The 17,785-nt window shown below is 52.4% G+C and overlaps 1 protein-coding gene across 5 annotated transcripts in view; it reads left to right on the top strand.

The window, feature by feature from the left end:
• The window catches only part of Taf5l (TATA-box binding protein associated factor 5 like), a 40,869-nt gene that overhangs the window by 20,872 nt on the left and 2,212 nt on the right, over positions 1 to 17,785 (top strand). The window contains exons 1-4 of one of the 5 annotated variants that reach the window (XM_015504311.2): positions 261 to 421; positions 6,917 to 7,061; positions 8,632 to 8,736; positions 12,415 to 13,136. In XM_015504311.2, the coding sequence (XP_015359797.1) occupies positions 6,920 to 7,061; positions 8,632 to 8,736; positions 12,415 to 13,136 (969 nt within the window). In that variant the 5' untranslated portion in view covers positions 261 to 421; positions 6,917 to 6,919. The other 4 variants (XM_048800359.1, XM_015504312.2, XM_048800358.1 and 1 more) reach the window with 4 other exon arrangements.

Below are 17,785 nucleotides of genomic sequence, written 5' to 3'. Positions count from 1 at the left end.
CTTGGGGGTGGTTCATTCCTTGGGGAGGTATGGGGGGGTTGTCATCCCTGGGGGGGGGGCATTCCTGGGAGGGTCCATCCCTTGGGAGTGTCATCACAGGCAGGGCTCGCCCCGTGGGCGAGGGCTCCTGGATGGATACCTCATCCCTTAGAGGCATTATGGGGGGTAGCTCCATCCCTGGGGCGGTTCGTTGCTTGGGGGGCTCATTCCTGGGGAGGTTCATCTCTTGGGCTGTTATCACAGGCCGGGNCCGGCCACGCTCAACGCCGGGAAGCCCGGGGAATCCCTGGCGGCGGACGGAGCCCGGGGACCCGGGACCCGGATTGCAACCTTGTAGCTGGCTAGCTCTGGTGTAGCCTTTCCCAGTCCTGGTTTCCTCCTCTGTAAGCCAGGACGGTAACTCGCCTGGACCTTTTGGAAGGTATCCATATCAGGGTGCAACCTGGCGTGCAGAAAGCACTCTTAGGAGCTGCTGTGACTTTCTTTGGGGCTAAGTACCTTCTAGGTTCCCGGTAGGCCTAATTTTCTTGTGTTGAATGTTATGCATGCTGACTTTCTCTTTTCTGTTTATTATAAAGCCTTTCTGCCTTAAACGTTAGTGTTTATCCAGGACACCAAATGTGGGCTTGCGTGAGCGTCTTCCTTGCCATCAAAGATTGGGTTAGGATATCTCAGGAAGGCCTTGTTCCTGCCCTGTCCCTGCTTCTAACTGTGAGGTTTGGGTGTGGTCTGTCACTGTGAAGTTAGGTAGAGACTTCATCTGACTACTTGGTAGCTGATCTTATTTTTGTTTCTGTAGTCAATGTATTCCTATCTATGAAAGACATCTCAGGAAAAAGTAATTTTTTTCTTGATTGGTGTTAGCTGAGAGGGTCCTAGGAGTCCGTCAGTTGTTAAGCTAGTACTATTCAGTGCACAGTACTGGCTGTCACATTCCAGCCCCTTCCTCTAGCCATCAGCATCCCCTGTGGGATTGTGCTGCTCACTCTCAGCAAGTGTCTGGTGTGCATTCTTCGTTCTTGCTCCCCCAGGAAGCCCATGGTCCCATGTGAGATCTGTGGAGAGCTGCAAGGTCCTGCAGAGAGCTGGGGCCCAGATCCTGCAGCCAGTTAGCCTCAGTTCCCATGTAGAAACTGTGTGACCTTTGGGCAAATTTTATGACTTGTGTGGGCCTCAGCTTCCCATCTGAAAAAGATTGCCTGCCTGGTAGACTGGTTGCAAGCTTAGAGGAGACACTGAAGCACCAGTGCTGTTGTCAGTAGGTGTGAGCTCCTAATGGTGGTGTAGGAGACACTTAGTGGCATGGTGTTCCTGGGTTCTGTGGGTAGAGAGAAGCAGTGGAAGCAGTAGAGGCTTTTAAGCCTCACATTAACCTTTCAGGAAGATGGTGCCTAGCTACTTCTTGGCCTTGGTTTGGAAGTGGGAAAGACCATGATTACTTATTCTAGTAACTTTGCATCTATCTAGAGTCTGAAAGGAAATGATGGCTTCCATAGATGGGCTTCCAAAACCATCTGGAAGTGTAGAGAGCACTGACAGAAGGCACAGAGCAGCTGCTGGGCTATCCAGGCAGCTTCCCCCTGAAGAGTGCATTCTGGCATGTCTGATGACTGCCCATAGAGGATGCCACCCCAGCTTGAGGACTGTCCTACTGCACAGTCCCTAAGTCACCATCCTGAAAGGGCGCTGTATAAGAAAGATGAACTAGGTCAAATAGTTCTTCGGTCTTACCAAATCGGTTGTGTGAAGGAAAAACCAGGAAGGGTTTAGCAACTATTGCTTAGTGCCTCATAGTGAAAGTGTCAGGTGCCACTGGAAACAGCTTGTGCAGGTGGGGGGCAGGGTCAGTACAGTAAGTGATTAGTGGAAAAAGTGCCATCCACCTGCATGGGTTGATGGCTTGGGATAAGATTTCCAGTAAGAGCATCATGTGGATTCAGGAAGTTTCTACAGTAAATGAGTTGGTGCTTGTGAAGGTGAGGTGCTCTGAAAAGTGGAATTTGATGTTCAGAGTGGTTTAACTGGTCATGGTTACTGGTGTTTGAGATGTATGCAAGTGGATAGAGTAAAAGTTTTTCATTAATTAGTATGTTGTCGTAAGTATTTTTAAATATGTGTAAACTAATAGAGATTAAAATTAAACATTTTTCCTTCATCTACAATGCATACAGCTCTTACTATTGTTAATTTCCATATTTTAAGATGACTAAAAAGATTTCTTTCCACTTCCCATTTGTAAGAGTGAGGCAGGCTGAGCCTACCTTTGGTTGGGCATCCTTCCTTCCTTCCTGTTTAGACGGGTTGAAGTGTCTTACCCTGTGATGTGATGTTTGTCAGTGGTAAAGATAGCTCTGTCTTTACAATCAAAATGCCAGCTTAGGGACAGTTTGTGATTAGAAGTGTCATGAGCCAGCATTTTCAGCTCAGGTGCGATGCTTCTGTTTCACTGAGTGAGTGCGTCTGGAGCTCCTTGGTCTGCACGTGTGGCTGCTAGAGTTCAGATACAGCTCCTCAGGTGCAGTGGCCACACATGCTCAGAACTCGCACGGCTAGTGTCTGCCGTGACAACCTGTGTGGACCAAGGATGGACACCTGAGGACTGTCCTGTTCCAGGCTCACTCACGTGGATGTCCTAATGTCATTAAGGCATCTGAAATCTCATGTGCCGCATTTAATTCAACCTTGGGAGCAGTGGTGAGCACAGGAAGCACTCACCCTATTCCCCACGCTGAGCACTATGTGTCCTACCTGCTGTGGTAACAGCATACACCAGTGTTTCATCTGTGGCAGACGTAGGCAGAGGTGTATAAATACCCTGTGTGGACATCACCGTCTGCCGTGGTAACAAGGCTGTGTACTGGTCAGCTTTTCTGTGTTATGGAATCAGTACTTAAGGAGGAATAAAATATGTGTGGCCTTTTCATTTTATAGAAATCACAAAAGACCACAAGCTAAAGGGAACCATCAGGAATTTCCGGCAAAAGCTGGACAGTGCTCCATTAATTCTTCTCCAAAGGTGAGAAGAACTTTCCCCAGGGTGCTACACCTGCTTGGGGAGAGGGAGGAGCAGGGACCCCTGGGGTGGGATGAAGATGGAGCTGTTGTTTATTCTGGCAGTGTCCAGGAGTGATCTGGGTGGGAGTGCCCCGCCCAGTGGAGAAGGACCTGTGCTGTGGGCAGGGAGCAGGGCAGGAAGTGAGGGAGGGGGAGGGGAGCCTGAATGCCAGGCCTCTTGCTCTCCAGGAGTGCTGGTTAAGGAGGGTCTGAAGGTAAGACTCAGTCTGTGCACATGAGTCTTGCATCTGCATCGTCCACATGCAAGTGTCTTGCCAGCCTCTTGCTCAGGAGGGTGGCCTGTCTGAAGACTGAGTCTCCTGAGGGTGGTGCGATGCTGGGACAATGAATGGGGGACAGCAGAGGACCCGCTCACAGGGAGTGACCGAGGAGAGTCTGAGGGAGGAAGTGCGCCCAGCACAGTCCTGTCAGCCACGAGCCCACCAGGGACAACACAGTGCTGAGAGGCAACTTGGGTTGGCCAAGAGTTGGGTAGTCAGGGTCATAGTCAGGTGGGACCATCAAGCCAGGTGAGGAGACTGGCGACTGTTGAAAGCAGCCAGGGTGGGGTGCAGAGCATTGTGGTTGTCCCAACTACCTGCGGTTTCTGGTGGCATCTGCTGTGGTTCTCTGCCTTTGCCTGTGGACACCTTGGACAGGAGCACAGCCTATATAGTTCAGGTGTGGCTGTCAGCTGGGCAGAAGGGTCTGGGAAAGCCAGCATGGTTGTGGGATTAGCCTTGCTCAGGGAGCAGGGGCAGTTCCTTACTCTCAGCTCTAGTGGTGTTTCTCAGCCAGGTGAACACACTTGTCTAACCATGAGTGCAGCACTCTTCGTTGAGGTCCTACCTAGAATGACCTTTCGACAGACCACTTAGTGGAGAACTAGTGTTAAGCACCTCATGGGTACTTGACCTCATTCAGCCAAAGTACAAAGTGACTTCTCATCTGTTGTAAGCATAAATTTACAGTGGGAAAAATATATTTACTTGACAATAACAGAAATTACACCCACTAGCCATTGGTCAGAGACTCCTGGGAGCTGAGCCAAGGGTTTATTCTGAACCACCCTGCTCAGACTGCCGCCTTGTGAAGGATGGGCCTCCATGTGATAGCTTTGTGTGATTCATGATGCTCAGCTGGGACATGGTGGCCTGGGGGTGCTCCCAGACCCCCTCTGTCAGCCATTCACATGTGCACCAGGTGGAAGGGGTTGACATGCAGTGTGTGGCCAAGCCTGAGGCCCATCATGGGCAGGAGTCAGGGCTCCAGGATTCTGGCCCACATCTCCAAGGTGGTCGTCCAGAGCCACCCGTTGCTTCAGTTGAGGTCATCATGCTGGGGGTCTTGGGGCAACATGGAGTGTAGGTGGAGTAATAGGAGAAAAACACACTGTCTGAACCTTCTTTCTGATTTCTAGAAATACAAACCACATAAAAAGAAAGGTGTTTGACGTATGTTTTGCCTTTAAGGATTACAGTTGAAAATACAGGAAATTTAAAATTTCAGCAAGGGGTGTACAGTTATGTCCAGACCTGGTGTCCACTGAAGGGGTTCTGTGGCTCCAGGAAACATGAGGTGGGCAGTGGAAAGTGCAATGCTGGGCGGGTTCTGAGCCTGGAGTGGAGGGTGTCGTAAGGAGGTTCTTATCTGCGGGCATTGATCTGTGGAATGCAGCCTGGGGCTGATTTCTCTGAGGTACCTTCTCATTTATTCCTCTCCAAGTATGGCCTGGGGATCACACCAGCAGGGGCAGTTGCACCTTGGCCCTGGGCTTCAGTCTGCATGGCCAAAGGAGTCACACCAAATGCCTACCCTGAGATCTGCAACCCCACAGTTGGTCCACACCACCTGCAGAGAGGTCCTTGCCCCAAGTCCTGGCATGGATCAGACAGGGTGCCCTTGGGCCAGGTGTTGGCACACTGGCTTCTTGCCCAAATGCAGCCATTCTGCACTGATGGCAATCTTGTGTTTGTCCTTTCAGAACATCTGGCCTTTTCCCTCCTCTACAGACACCCTGTGTCGGGCCACCTGCCTCCCACTGGTTGGTTGGTCCTGCATCTCATAAGCAGGTTGTCCCTGCAGAGGGGTCTGACTAGACTGCTTGGGGACACGCTCCCCCATCAGTAGGAAGTGGCAGCGGGCCACCCGGTGGGCCATCTCTGTTCAGGAGGGCAGTGGGCTGGTATGGACAGCAAGAAAGCACCTCCCGCAGCTGCTGTGTGACTCCGAGTCAGAATCTAGTCCAGGGCTGATATCACTGGTGCACACACCCCAGGAGACTCACACAACAGGTTAGGGACCATGGAGAACCACAGGCACAGTCGCTGACCTCGTGCATCCTAATGTGGTGACTAGTGGTCTGTCCTCAAGGTGGATGGGTGATGCTGAGAGCGGAAGGTCACTTCCAAAGCATCAGAACTATGTCAGCAATTAGGAATGTCAGCCAGGGAAGAAAGGTGGGCTTCATGGTGAGACAGCCTCTGCAGGTCATCCGGGCTTCTCCCTGTGCTGCCAAGCCACGACCCAGCACCCCCAGTGCTGCTCCTTTCCAGGTGTGCTTTGTGTTCCTTACAGTCCCCTGGAGAGGAGTTCTGGGTGGCACCGTCTCAGTGCTTGTGGTGTAGCAGAGTGCTGTCTTCTGCTGCATGGATGTGGGTGTGGGCATGTCTGTCCAACTCCCACCTCCCTGTCAGGAGGCCCTGAGAGTTGAGCCAGGTGCCTGCAGAGCACCACCAGTCAGCATGGAGGAAGGTTGTGCTGGCCGCAGGGGTCCAGGGAAGCTCCTCACCACAGGCCATGCTCTAAGAAACTGCAGATGGATGACAATTTTCTGGAAAAGGTAGAATTTTTCATTCTTAAATAATGAGAGCACTCAGGAGAAGACTGCCATGGTCCTTCTGGAAGGTGGACCCAGTGGTGTGGGTCAGAGGCAGGCTCCACGCCCTGCAGCCCTGGTTCTCAGGAGCCCACTGGGGTCGAGGTACCTGTGGGGCACTGTAGTGGTGGCCCATGCCCCGATGCTGGAAGCAGGCTACTCCCTGTGCATATTAATGGGGGAACCAAGTGTTCTTCGTCCCACTGTCTAAGGTCATCACATGATAGTGTCTTAGATTCCTGCAAAGTTGTATTTGTGGCCATGGCAATGCTAGAGGTTCCTTTAGTTCTTGAAAGTAAATTTAGTAATGAAGGAAAATAATTCCTCTGCTCGTTCCCTTTGTGTGTGTGTATGTGTGTGAGAGAGAGAGAAAACACTCCCTGGAATGAGTTCAGATTATTACAAATTATTAATTTGCCCCATTCAGCTCATTTCCTGCCACTTTTCTTCCTGCCTGATGAGACCTGAGGCGTTCCACATACTTACTTGCCCTCTAGCAGCTGTGGCGCTTTTCTGTGCCTGTGGTTCAGACAATTTGCACAGAAGTGATTTGTTTCACATGAAAGCACAGTGTCTTGACCCTCGCTGTGGCGCTGGCAGGACTTCCTGACCAGTTGTGGGTTTTGTGTCTTGGGTTCTCTGCTGCCTCTGCCCACGTTTAGTGGTCTTGCTGCTGATTCACACCGCTCAGGCGGGGAAGAGACAGGCCTGGCCCGCTGCCTGTCAGCTGCTCTGATGTGGGGTCCTGGGGCTGACTGAAGTAATGGTGTTGGGGTGGCCTGTGAGTCTGTTGTGCTGCTGTTCCCACTTCCACGACTGATGTTGGCGATGTGATCATGGGAAACAGATGAAGTGGAGGAGCATGCAGTGGGCAGCTGGCTTAGGCTGCACATGCGGCCGCATGGCCAGTCTTCCTGGCCCCAGCCGATCTCTGGTGCAGTGGCCCGTCGCCCTTACAGTCCCACCTGTGCTTCCCCCATGAAGGTCATGAAACGTGTGCGCACGGAGCAGCTCCAGACGGCAGTGTCCTGCTACCTCAAACGCCGGCAGTACGTGGACTCCGATGGCCCCTTGAAGCAAGGCCTGCGGCTATCACAGAGTGCAGAGGAGATGGCGGCCAACCTCTCAGGTGATGCTGGGACCCTGCAGGTGGCCTGGAGCCGGGCTCCTCTGCTTCTAGATGCTTTACCTGTACCTGGTGGTTTGTACAGCCTCTTTGTCCCCCAAGACCCTGAGGGGCAGGTCCCCTCCACTGGTGAGAAGCAGTTTGCAGGGCGAATGAGCACTTTGAGGACAGTGTTTTTTAAAAGATCTTTCTGTGTACAACCAGAGACTTGGAACATTGTGCTCTATTTGTGTACAATGAATTGAAATGCATCTGCTGTCATGTATAATTAAGTAGAACAAATTTCAAAAAATGGGGGAAAAAATGAGCCTCAACAACTTAGTGAGACCCTAAGCAACTTAGTGAGACCTTGTCTCTAAATAAAATATATAAAGAGCTGGGGATGTGGCTCCGTGGTTAAGTGCCCCTATACCAAATCCCCAGTACAAACAAACAAACAAACTTAACTAATATACAAAACCATAAAAGTTGTGCGTATTAATGGGGGACCAAGTGCTGTTCTGTAATGTTAGGGCTGGGGTGTAGCTCAGTGGTAGAGCACTTGCCTAGCATGCATAAGACCATGGGCTCAGTCATCGGTACTGCAAAAGTGATAAGTAAATAATAAATTTTTAAAAAGGTCTTATTGTTCTGAAATCGGGTTTTGTAGAAAAACCTGTCCTCCACCTGGAATAGCAAGTGGTGATTGCTCAGCCATTTTGAGTTCAGGCTTCTCTGTAATGTGACTTTCTCGGCTAAGTCCCTGCCCAGTGCTGGGGCTGGGGATGTGGGCCAAGGGCCTGGTGGCTATGTGGAGGTGGAGCAGGAGCAGCGCCTTCTCTCTCTATTCCTGTACTTCTGCTCTTGCAGACCCCATCCCCATCTTCCATCCTTGCTCCCCTCACTCTGCTGTCAGCACCCGGCCTCCCTGCTTCGAGGGTGGGTTGACTTTGCTACAGGAAGAAGATAGGATGGTGAAACCCGAGGATATCCTCAGGCAGGTTCCCGGCTCCCTCTGAGGCTCTCGTGGGCCCAGGGATCTTTAGACTGTCATCCTGGACAAGATGGAGCCAGGTGCTAGTGTGGTGCAGGTTAAAGGGCCTGGTCTCCTGGAGCAGGCCAAATTGACCTCGCCTGTGGCTGTGGTGCAGTGATGGGGAGCAGACAGTGCAGCCTGATTCTAGCCTGAGATAAGAGGAGAGTGCTGTTTGGGGAAGGAGAACTAAACACGTGGTAGTGGAAAGGAGAACTTGGCAGAGGACTGAAAGTCAAGGAGGCCTCCAAGGAAGTGATAAGACCCCCCACTGCCCGCACCACTGCATGCTGTAGCACGGGGAACTCAGACCCGGCATTTCCAGATGTGCCTTAGCAACGTGACAGGCTGTCCTCTTCCCTTTCATGGGTCCCATGCTCTCTGCCTTTCCATTCCTCTGCCCTCACAGTAGGGTGTTAGGAAAGAGGGGGCAGACAGGTCAGCAGCACACTGGCGGCCACCTATGGACTGCCTGTGCCGCTGGGACAGCCCAGCACCTCCCCTGGCCCTCCACCTGTCCTGCTATTAATCTCATTCCTGCCTTTCTCTTTTCCTCCTCAGTCCAGTCTGAATCGGGTTGTGCCAACATAGTGTCTGCAGCCCCTTGCCAGGCAGAGCCCCAGCAGTATGAAGTACAGTTCGGACGGCTGCGGAATTTTCTCACTGGTGAGTGCTCAGCTATGGGAACCTTTCCTAAGATAGAGCAGTGCAAATTTTTCTCAGAGCTTGTCATATAGTGGGCACAGTGTTGAGACTGTGTGCAGACAAGCCTCATGGAATTGGCAAGGGAGTTGAAGTTCTTGAGGCTAAAGTTCACAGAGTCCAGAAGAGAGCTCAGGTGCTTGTTCTATCTTGCCACAGCCCTCAGCACAGGGATATGATGTGTGCTGAGTAGCTCGAAGCAGGACCAGCATGGGGAATGCCCCTAGGTATTGCGCCAGTCACAGCACGTCTTGAGGTGGTCTCAGTCCTGTGTTTCCAAAAGTGGGAGACTGCAGTCCTCCTGGATCAGCAGAGGCTGCGGGACAAGTGATCTCTGTAATGCAAGTCAATAGACGGGCATTCCATCTGCTCCTTTATCACCATGAAGCCAGCTCAATGCAGCCACTGTTGAAAAACAAGTCACTTAACCTGTCTGGGACATCTGGTGTCTGGGACAGAGGCAGTCAAAGGCTGAACCTACCCATCCCTACAGCCTTAGGTGCCTGGTGCCCTTGTGGTGCTAGGAGGTGGCAGCAGAGAAAGCAGTGAGCGGCTGGTGTCATCTGTCGTGTGCCCTCTGTGCAGAGCCCCTTGTAGGAAATGGGGAGCCTGCCCCACCCTTGAACCACCTTTGGTTTAAAACTTGGAGCCTTTTTTTTTTTTTTTTTTAAGTGCTAGGGATTGAACTCAGGGGCACTGGCCCACTGAGCCACATCCCCAGCTCTATTTTGTATTTTATTTAGAGACAGATCTCACTGAATTGCTTAGTGCCTCAATTTTGCTGAGTCTGGCTTTGAACTCATGATCCTCCTGCCTCAACCTCCTGAGCATTACCGGCTTGCGCCACCACGCCTGGCACTTGTTCTATTTTTATTTGAACAATTCACGTGTTAATAATTTTTAATGGTAATGATGCGTTTGAGGAGACCCACAAATACAATGATGCCCCTGGACGTATACATGAGTAGATTATCCTAGTTTTCTTTGCATAATTTACGTCCATAAAAACCCTAGGAACAACAAATCTGGCCACCACCTCTGTCGCCGGGCCCATGGTTGTCACTTCCCAAAGCTTCCCACTCCTCCTCCACATCTTCTGTGGGTGCTGTCATGAATACCATCTGCCCTGGGCAGCCTCCTCTGACAACCCCAATAAGCACATTCTGCCCACACGCCCTGCAGTGGGCCCACGCCTCAGCACAGTCATCCTGGCTTGGCACAAGCTGGCGCTGTTGCTCTTCCGCAGGGAGACACGGGTGGAAGAAGGCACACTCTGGTCGGAGGGCAGGTGCCCCCATGGAGAGGAGCTCATTAGACTGAGAAAACGTCAATGCAGGAGCAGGGTCTATGGTGGGAGTGCCTCGCCATCCCCAGGTCCTGTCAGTGGCCTGTCTGAGCACGTGGCCACGTGCAGAGGGAACAGAAGCAATATCAGTGGGTGCTGAGCAGTGGTAACTAGGTCTCCCCAGGCTTGCTGAGCTAAAGTAAATGCCTCTGTTTTGCAAGTAAGCCTAAAATCAAAATTCTAAGGAGTCAGAACAACCTGCATCTCTGCAGGACTTGCTGGAGGTCAGGCAGGATTGGGGCTTCTGTTCCTGTAGTTGGTACATGAAGCTCATCGCAAATTGTAATAGTTAAAGAAGCATCAGAATCTGTATCAGCTGGGTTCCCGGAGAAGCAGAACTAACAGGATATGCAGAGAGGAGTTTGAGGAATTGTCTCAGGCAGTGTGCTAGGGGTCCAGGGACAGCTGGGGTTGTGGTCAGAATTCCTTTCTGGAGCACCTGGGTTCTTTTCTACTGAGGCCTTCAACTGATTGAATGAGACTCACTCACATTATGGAGGTCTGTTGCTTGAAGTCTGTTTAGCCATTAGGTCAGCTGACTTAGAAACTACTTGCTTGCGAAAAATGCCTCCACAGCAGCAGTCTAGAATAACGTCTGACCAAACGTTCGGTGCTGTGGCTCAGCTAGCTGAACACAGATTCACTCCACCTTGCACCTGTGTGCCGTGTGTGGCCTCCAGCATGCTCCCTCTTTAGAGAAGCAGCCCTTCAGGAGCTAAGCAGGAGAAATAGGAGATAGGGACAGTCACATACCTGCAGCTGGCCACAGCCTGTAGGCTGAGCCAGGCCTATTGCCGAGCACGCTCCACCTGCACTGGGCTGTGGTTTTCACAGGCTGATGGGACAGCCTCGCCGAGAGACACAGGGTGACTTCAGCCATGTGGTCTTCCTTGCCCTACATGGAACAGCCATCCAGCTCCCCTGGGCAGTGGTGCTGTGCCCTGACCAGCCAGAGGCTCTGAGCTTCACCTGTGGGCCAGAGGTGCCAGCAGCACAGTAGTCGGGCATCTCACCCCAGGCAGTGGGAGCGTTTGTTGCCATTGTGGACAGTGGTCTCTCTGTGGAGGAGGGGATGGCTGCCTACACCACACCTGGCACTGTTCCCTGTCTCTCGGGAGGTGGACGTTCGGAGGGAACTGTGGGGATTGCTGTTGCCAGGTGAGGCAGGCGGGTTCTCCCACTCAGCATGCCTGCTTGTGCCAAGGAAAGGCCTGCAGAGCACAGTGCTGACTTGGAGTGCTGTGTGACCTGTCTTCATAGGACGTTATGCTGCATGTGACCCTCATACCTGCTGTGTCTGTACAAACCCAAACTCACTGCAGATGAGTACAAGTAAAGTCAAAGTAGTCAGCGGAGCTCAAAGTACAGCAAGCAACTGGATTTTACTGCCACTGTGCCCGTGTCCATGTGGCCCTGGTGGCCATGTAGCCATACTGCTGCCCTACTTTCTCACTTGGCTGCCCAGCCTGACAGCATGAGCATTTAGTATCTCACACCTATGGTCTTGTTATCCTGTGACAGTTAAAGTTGGAAAGTTTTCTTTAACCTTGTTAGTCATGTAGTGTCCCAGTAGTGAAGTCTCAGTGTCTCAGTAGTAAAGTGAGTAGTGTGGTCCTAATGGCATCAGAATGTCTCCTTTGTAAATTACCACTGAAAAAAGTATTAGATTTTATGGCACACATCCCAGTGACCCAGGAGGCTGGGCAGGAGGATCGAAGTTCAAAGCCAGCCTCAGCATCTCAGTGAGACCCAGTCTCAAAACAAAAAGGGTTCAATTTCTAGAACTGAAAAGAAAAAATTATATTTTAACCAGCAATGTCTATATGAGGCTGCAGGTGGGTGGTTTTGGGTGTAGGTTGATTCAGTGTCAGGACACTTCAGTCTGGAGAGTGGGCATGTTAGATGCCCATTGAGTAGTGCTCTAGCCTCGGTCCAGCTGTGTGCAGCTAGAGTGCTTGGGGAAGAGGAGCTGGAGACCCATTTGCTCTTGCCAGAACTTCTTGCCACAACTTCTTGCCACATGGCCATGTGAGTGTTAAATAAACTTGTGTTCATTGTTTTTAAGGTGATCGCCATCCATTTAGAATTCATTCTCCCAAAAATACATTTAGGGCCAGGCTGGGTCCTAGGGCCCTTGCTTTTCCTTCCTCCACCAGAAAAACTTTGAAGTCCAGAGTTCCATTGGGCTGCCACATCAGGGCACAGTTGGAGGAGGAGCGGTGTGGCAGGGCTCCCCAGCCGGGTCACCTTATCTGCGCATGCTGCATCTTGAAAGCCCTCTCTGTTTCTCATTGCAGATTCTGATTCCCAGCACAGCCATGAAGTGATGCCCCTCCTCTACCCTCTCTTCGTCTACCTCCATCTCAGCCTGGTCCAGAACAGCCCCAAGAGCACGGTGGAGAGTTTCTACAGCCGCTTTCATGGGATGTTCCTGCAGAATGCAGGCCAGAAAGAGGTCATTGAGCAGCTGCAGACCACACGAACGGTCCAAGACGTCCTGTCCGACTCCAGGCTCCGCGCATTCCTGGACAACAAGTACGTGGTCCGCCTGCCAGAGGACAGCTACAACTACCTGGTGCGCTACCTCCAGAGCGACAACAACACCGCACTGTGCAGGGTGCTGGCTGTCCACATCCACCTGGATGTGCAGCCTGCCAAGAGGACAGACTACCAGCTCTACGCCAGTGGCGGCCCCCGTGGTGAGAGCGGTAGCCTGGAGCCCCCAGATGTGCCCAGCCCTCTCTTGCAGAATGAGGCCGCCTTGGAGGTCTTGCAGGACAGCATCAAGCGCGTAAAGGACGGGCCTCCCTCCCTCACCACCATCTGCTTCTACGCCTTCTACAACACGGAGCAGCTGCTCAATACCGCCGAGGTTTCCCCTGACAGCAGGCTGCTGGCTGCCGGGTTTGACAACTCCTGCATCAAGCTCTGGAGTCTGCGGTCCAAGAAGTTGAAGGCGGAGCCCCACCAGGTGGACACATCACGCATCCGCCTGGCTTGTGACACTTTAGAGGAGGAGGTAGGAGCACCACTCCCCACATGTCCTTTCTGACTGCTAGCGTCTGCCCAAACCTGACAGAGCTCCCAGAGAGCAGACACCCCTGCTCCCGTCATGCACAGAGCCGTTCTCATGCTGCATGCCTTAGCCACTGAGTCCTGCCCATGCCCAGCCCAGGATTAGATGCCGTTTCTCACTGCATTATGTAGCACTGTTAACCAGAGGTCAGTACCTACCCCTTCCGAAAGCGTCATTGAAGACCTCTTGCCAAAACTGGATGAGGCTGCATCTGGGTGACCCTGGGCGTGTGTGGCAGTGCAGGTAGGCTGCAGGGCCAGGTCTGTACTTGTGCTGGGTAGTGTCTCTCTCACAAGGCAGTAGTGCTGTAGACACCACAGCACAGTAGAACGTGGTGTGGAGGGATCCACCCTCTGACCCAGGCAGAGCCTCCCTGCCCCTCAGGCAGTGTGGCAGCTGTTGTCAACCTGTTACTGCTTTGAGTTGGTGGTGTTAGGCCCAGGGCCAAGGTCCTGGTCACCATCATCACTACCTTAGGAGAGCATGGGACAGAGTGGTGTTGTCCTGTCACCACTGACCCAGGTGGCATGGCCTCAAAGTACCTGAGTAGGAGCTCTGCACAGCGTGGAGACACTTAGCAGGGAAGTCACTCTGGGCACGTGGAAGTTGCTGTCAAAGACATCAGGACCTCCTGGGCGCCTTGGGAGCTGGCTCCCGCTCTGCCTTGAACCCCCGGCCGTGAGGTTCTGAGGCAGTGCAGTGGTCTCCCCGCTGCACCCAGGAAGGGAAGGTCTCCCACCAGGAAGGGACTGGACCTCACGCTGTTCCCTGGTCTGCAGTGCCCTTAGCACGCTTTTCACTGCTCTTGAATTTGAATTTTCAGACTTTCCTCCATTGGAGCAGTTCCAGCTGCTATTCACCTAGAGCTGAGAGCCACTGCCCTCTGCCACTTGATTTTTTTTTTTTTTTTTTTTTTTAAAGAATTTAGCCTTTATTTATTTGTGTTTATGTGGTGCAGAGGATTAAACCCTCTGCCTCACACGTGCTAGGTAAGCACTCCACCACTGAGCTACAACCCCAGCCCGTGACTTAAGTTTTCTGTAAAGGAAAAAGAAAAACATTCCTGTGGAGCTTGGTGATGCCGGCTTTGCAGACAATTCTGGTGTTCAAAATTAACATAAAGGATGATGACTTTGGGGTTTTTAGGAGTCAGAGGAAGTGTGTTTAAGGTCCAGGTTTAAGGATTAGCGGGAGGGACTCCAGGAATAGTCAGGAATGATGGGTGATTGCAGCTGGGGTGGGGCAGGAAGCCTGCAGCTGTGCCTCCCCCAGTCCTGGTAGCTGAGCCGGGGCTGCAGCCGTGGGAAAGAAGTGGTATGGGGCAGAGCCCAGTTGTAGGGTGATAGGCAAGTGGGGGAGTAGGAGGGCACTCTGTGGGACACACTGGGGTGTGCTGCCCACGTGCCCACTCTTACCAAAGGTGCTACAGACGCTGCCTCTGCTTCACTAGGCTCAAGTGCCTCTAGCCAAGGAGCTGATGCTGAGGGCTTCCTGCTTGAGTTTCTGCACTCCACCCGTTTGTCATGGTGGTTTGGGGAAGTGTCTGGTTTCTAACAAGGAGCATCTTGGGAAAAGCCAAGAATGATTTTGTTCTGGTAGTTGTTTTTTAATGTTTCTCCAGTAAGAACTTGGACTTGGCTTTTTCCTTGTAGAATTTATAGTTAAAAGTAAGACTTGTACTGTAGGGGTCACTAGCTCACATGCCCTTGGAAGGCAACAGGTAAAAGTCAAGGTGAAGCCCTGAAGCTGTAGACAGGTGATAAGAAACAAGAGAAAACCATGGTAACCAGGTTACAAGGCCAGCACGCAGCCTCTGCTTTGCTCTTTCTGACGCAGTTGTTGCATGAATTAGTGGACTCGAGGTTTTGACGGCAGGCTGAAAGTGTCCCGACCTAGCAGTCCCATTTCCATGTGTATACCAGGGGAGGTGAAGACGTAAATCCTCCGAGAACTGGTATGAGAACCTTCATAGCGTTGTTCACGGCAGCCAAAGAAGGAGGCTGCAGCCCAAACGTCCTTCAGCAGACAGACACAGGGCATGGCCACCCCACTGGGAAAGCCAGGGCACCACACACTGGCAAGATGAGCCTGGAAGACTCGTCCTGTGTGAAAGAAATGGCCAGTGGGGAGAAGCATGTTCCCATCTCCCCGTGACCAGGAGGGTGGAGCTTGGCAGTCACATGGGAGACGTTGTACAGGACTGCTGGCACACAGAGGACCGGTTGACCATGCCAGGCGGGGTTTCTAGATGAGGCCATGGCAGTCTTGGCAGGTAGTGATAATGGCCACATGTGCACAGAGTCATGGTGCTCTATTTTTCAGAAATGTGGATCTGACAGTCTGTGGGTTCTTAGCTTAGAGGTTGACAGTAGGACTGGTGTGCAGCCTGCTGCCAGGTGCTTGCTCAGCAAGTGCAAGGCCCTGGCTTCAACCCCTAGCACCACAAGAAAATTCTAAATAACAATCATCATAATAAGACAATAACCAAAACTCTCACATGTGTCAATCGTCTCTAGGCAAGAAGGGTCTCATGACGATCTGCAGCGCTAGCCCATTCCTCGGTTCCCCACTTGGCAGTGCCCACGTGGCTGTGAAATTGTACGATTGGCCAGGCAGGGCCTGCTCCCCCAGGGCCATGTGCCCAGGGTGAGACCTCTGCTCTCTGAGTCCTCCATTCTCTGCCTGTGCTCCATGCGACACCAGGCAGAACCACTCCTGCCTCTGGCCCTTGCTGGCCACAGGGCAGGGCTGCAGACTCCAGGCTGGGGTTGCCAGCATAGCACCTCTGCACAGTCCTTCAGGCCTGGGGACTCCTGCCCTGCCTTCCATCCTTGAATTTGAAAAGTAAAGAGGTCAGAGTTTCAGTCAGCCCTGTAATTTGTACCTGAAACTGTCCCTTAGGTCTGCAATGGGCACATGATATGAGCCCTAAACCTGAGTGGTCTAATAGTTGCTTTAGAAAAGGTTAAAAGTGTCAGAATCTATTTTAACAGTGTGTTTTATTTGATCCAGCATGGACAAAATGTCATGGTCCGATCGTGTTGGCATCATGAAGCCATCAGTGAAACAGTGGTCTCTTCCCATTCTAGTCTCGGGAGCCACGATCCACGAGCACACGCAGGCGCCATTGCTGCCACAGGTCAGGCAGCCATTGACTCATGTTTGGTGGGCTTGCCCTGTTTCACTCCTCACAGGCCCCGCCACAGGTGACACTGCCAGCTGCAGTGCAGACCCCAGGAATGCGTCTGCCCCAGGAGACACGAGTGTGAGCCATTGCCCCATTGCCAGTGCAGTTGCAGGCAGCCTGGGCAGCTGTGGCCTAGGAGGGGCCAGCAATCCACAGCCCCCAGTGCCTGAGATGATGTGAGGGTCCACCGTGCTTGGTCCCTTAACCTTTAGATCTCCATCTGTTGCGAAGTTCCCAGTGTACATAGTGTAGCTGATTATTATATGAAAAACTGCAAGCTGACACTTGTGCTTGGGGTGCATGCCTGTTTACTGTGGGGTGCTATGTCAACACTGTTGGGAGCCAGAGCCCCGGCACTGGGGTATGTATGAGTCGTGTCTGGGGGCCGTGGTCCTGGCAGAGGGCTGACAGTGATGGCTGGCAGGCATGTTCTGGTGCCTGGTTCCTGGCCTCTTCAGTCAGGCAGATACATCTCCAGGCCTGGGACAGTTGAGGACCTCTGTGGGGCAGGTGCCCAGTGCCTGCGCATTGTCTCTTCTTCAGGCATATGCTCAGTGCCCGGTGAGGTGGAGACCCTCATGCCTTAGCCCACAGTCCATTCCCAAGGGTTTTTGCTCATGTGCCCAGGGTCTCCTTTGGTTCCACAGTCCTCAGCAACTTCCATGGCGGGGCAGTGAGTCGTGCTTAGAATTTCTAAGTGTTGCTGTAACCTCTTGAGAGAGGAAATTGCTGATATTCTGGGCAGCCCTTGGTAAAACGCTGAGCTCCCAAGAGCTGACATGTTTTTAACCTGGAGTGTCTGCAGTTGCCATTGGAGCATTCTTGGACACCAGTGTTGATTCTTTTAACTTCCTAGAAACATGCACAGTGGAGGCATTGATTTCCACTTTCAAGTTGGAAAAAGAGCATCCTAAAAAATGCTTCTCATGGTTGTGGCTCAGTGGTAGAGCACTTGCCTAGCATGTGTGAAGCACTAGGTTCAATTCCCAGCACCACATAAAGCCTTGAAGCAGGCTGTCCTCTGAGCATCGGGGCGGCCATCTCCTTTCCATCCTTGGACCGGGGTGGGGGGGTTGATCCTAATGCTGACAGCTGCCCTTGCTTGCCTCACGCAGCCATGCTCTGTTTTGGCTAAAGCCTCCTGAGTTGTGCCTGAGCCCTGAGGCAAGGCTTGTGTGCTCCCGGTGCTTCCTCATCACTGACTCCCAGAGGCGGCAGGGCGTGGGGGCATAAAGCAGCCAGGGCTGATGAGGAGACAGTGTGTGGAGGGGGCCCTAAGGGCTGCCTCTGGATCAGGCTTTGAGATGCGTAGCTGCCCTCACCCGGGTGTGTGCTGGGCTCAGTGCTCTTGGCAGGGACCCTGCTTTCTCTCTCTCTCTCTCTCTCTCTCCTGTCTCTTATACAC

This window comes from Marmota marmota, unplaced genomic scaffold (assembly GCF_001458135.2).
Source record: "Marmota marmota marmota unplaced genomic scaffold, marMar, whole genome shotgun sequence".
Lineage (NCBI taxonomy): Eukaryota > Metazoa > Chordata > Mammalia > Rodentia > Sciuridae > Marmota > Marmota marmota.
Note: the sequence above shows the minus strand (reverse complement) of the source record. Positions and strands in the feature narration are given on the sequence as shown.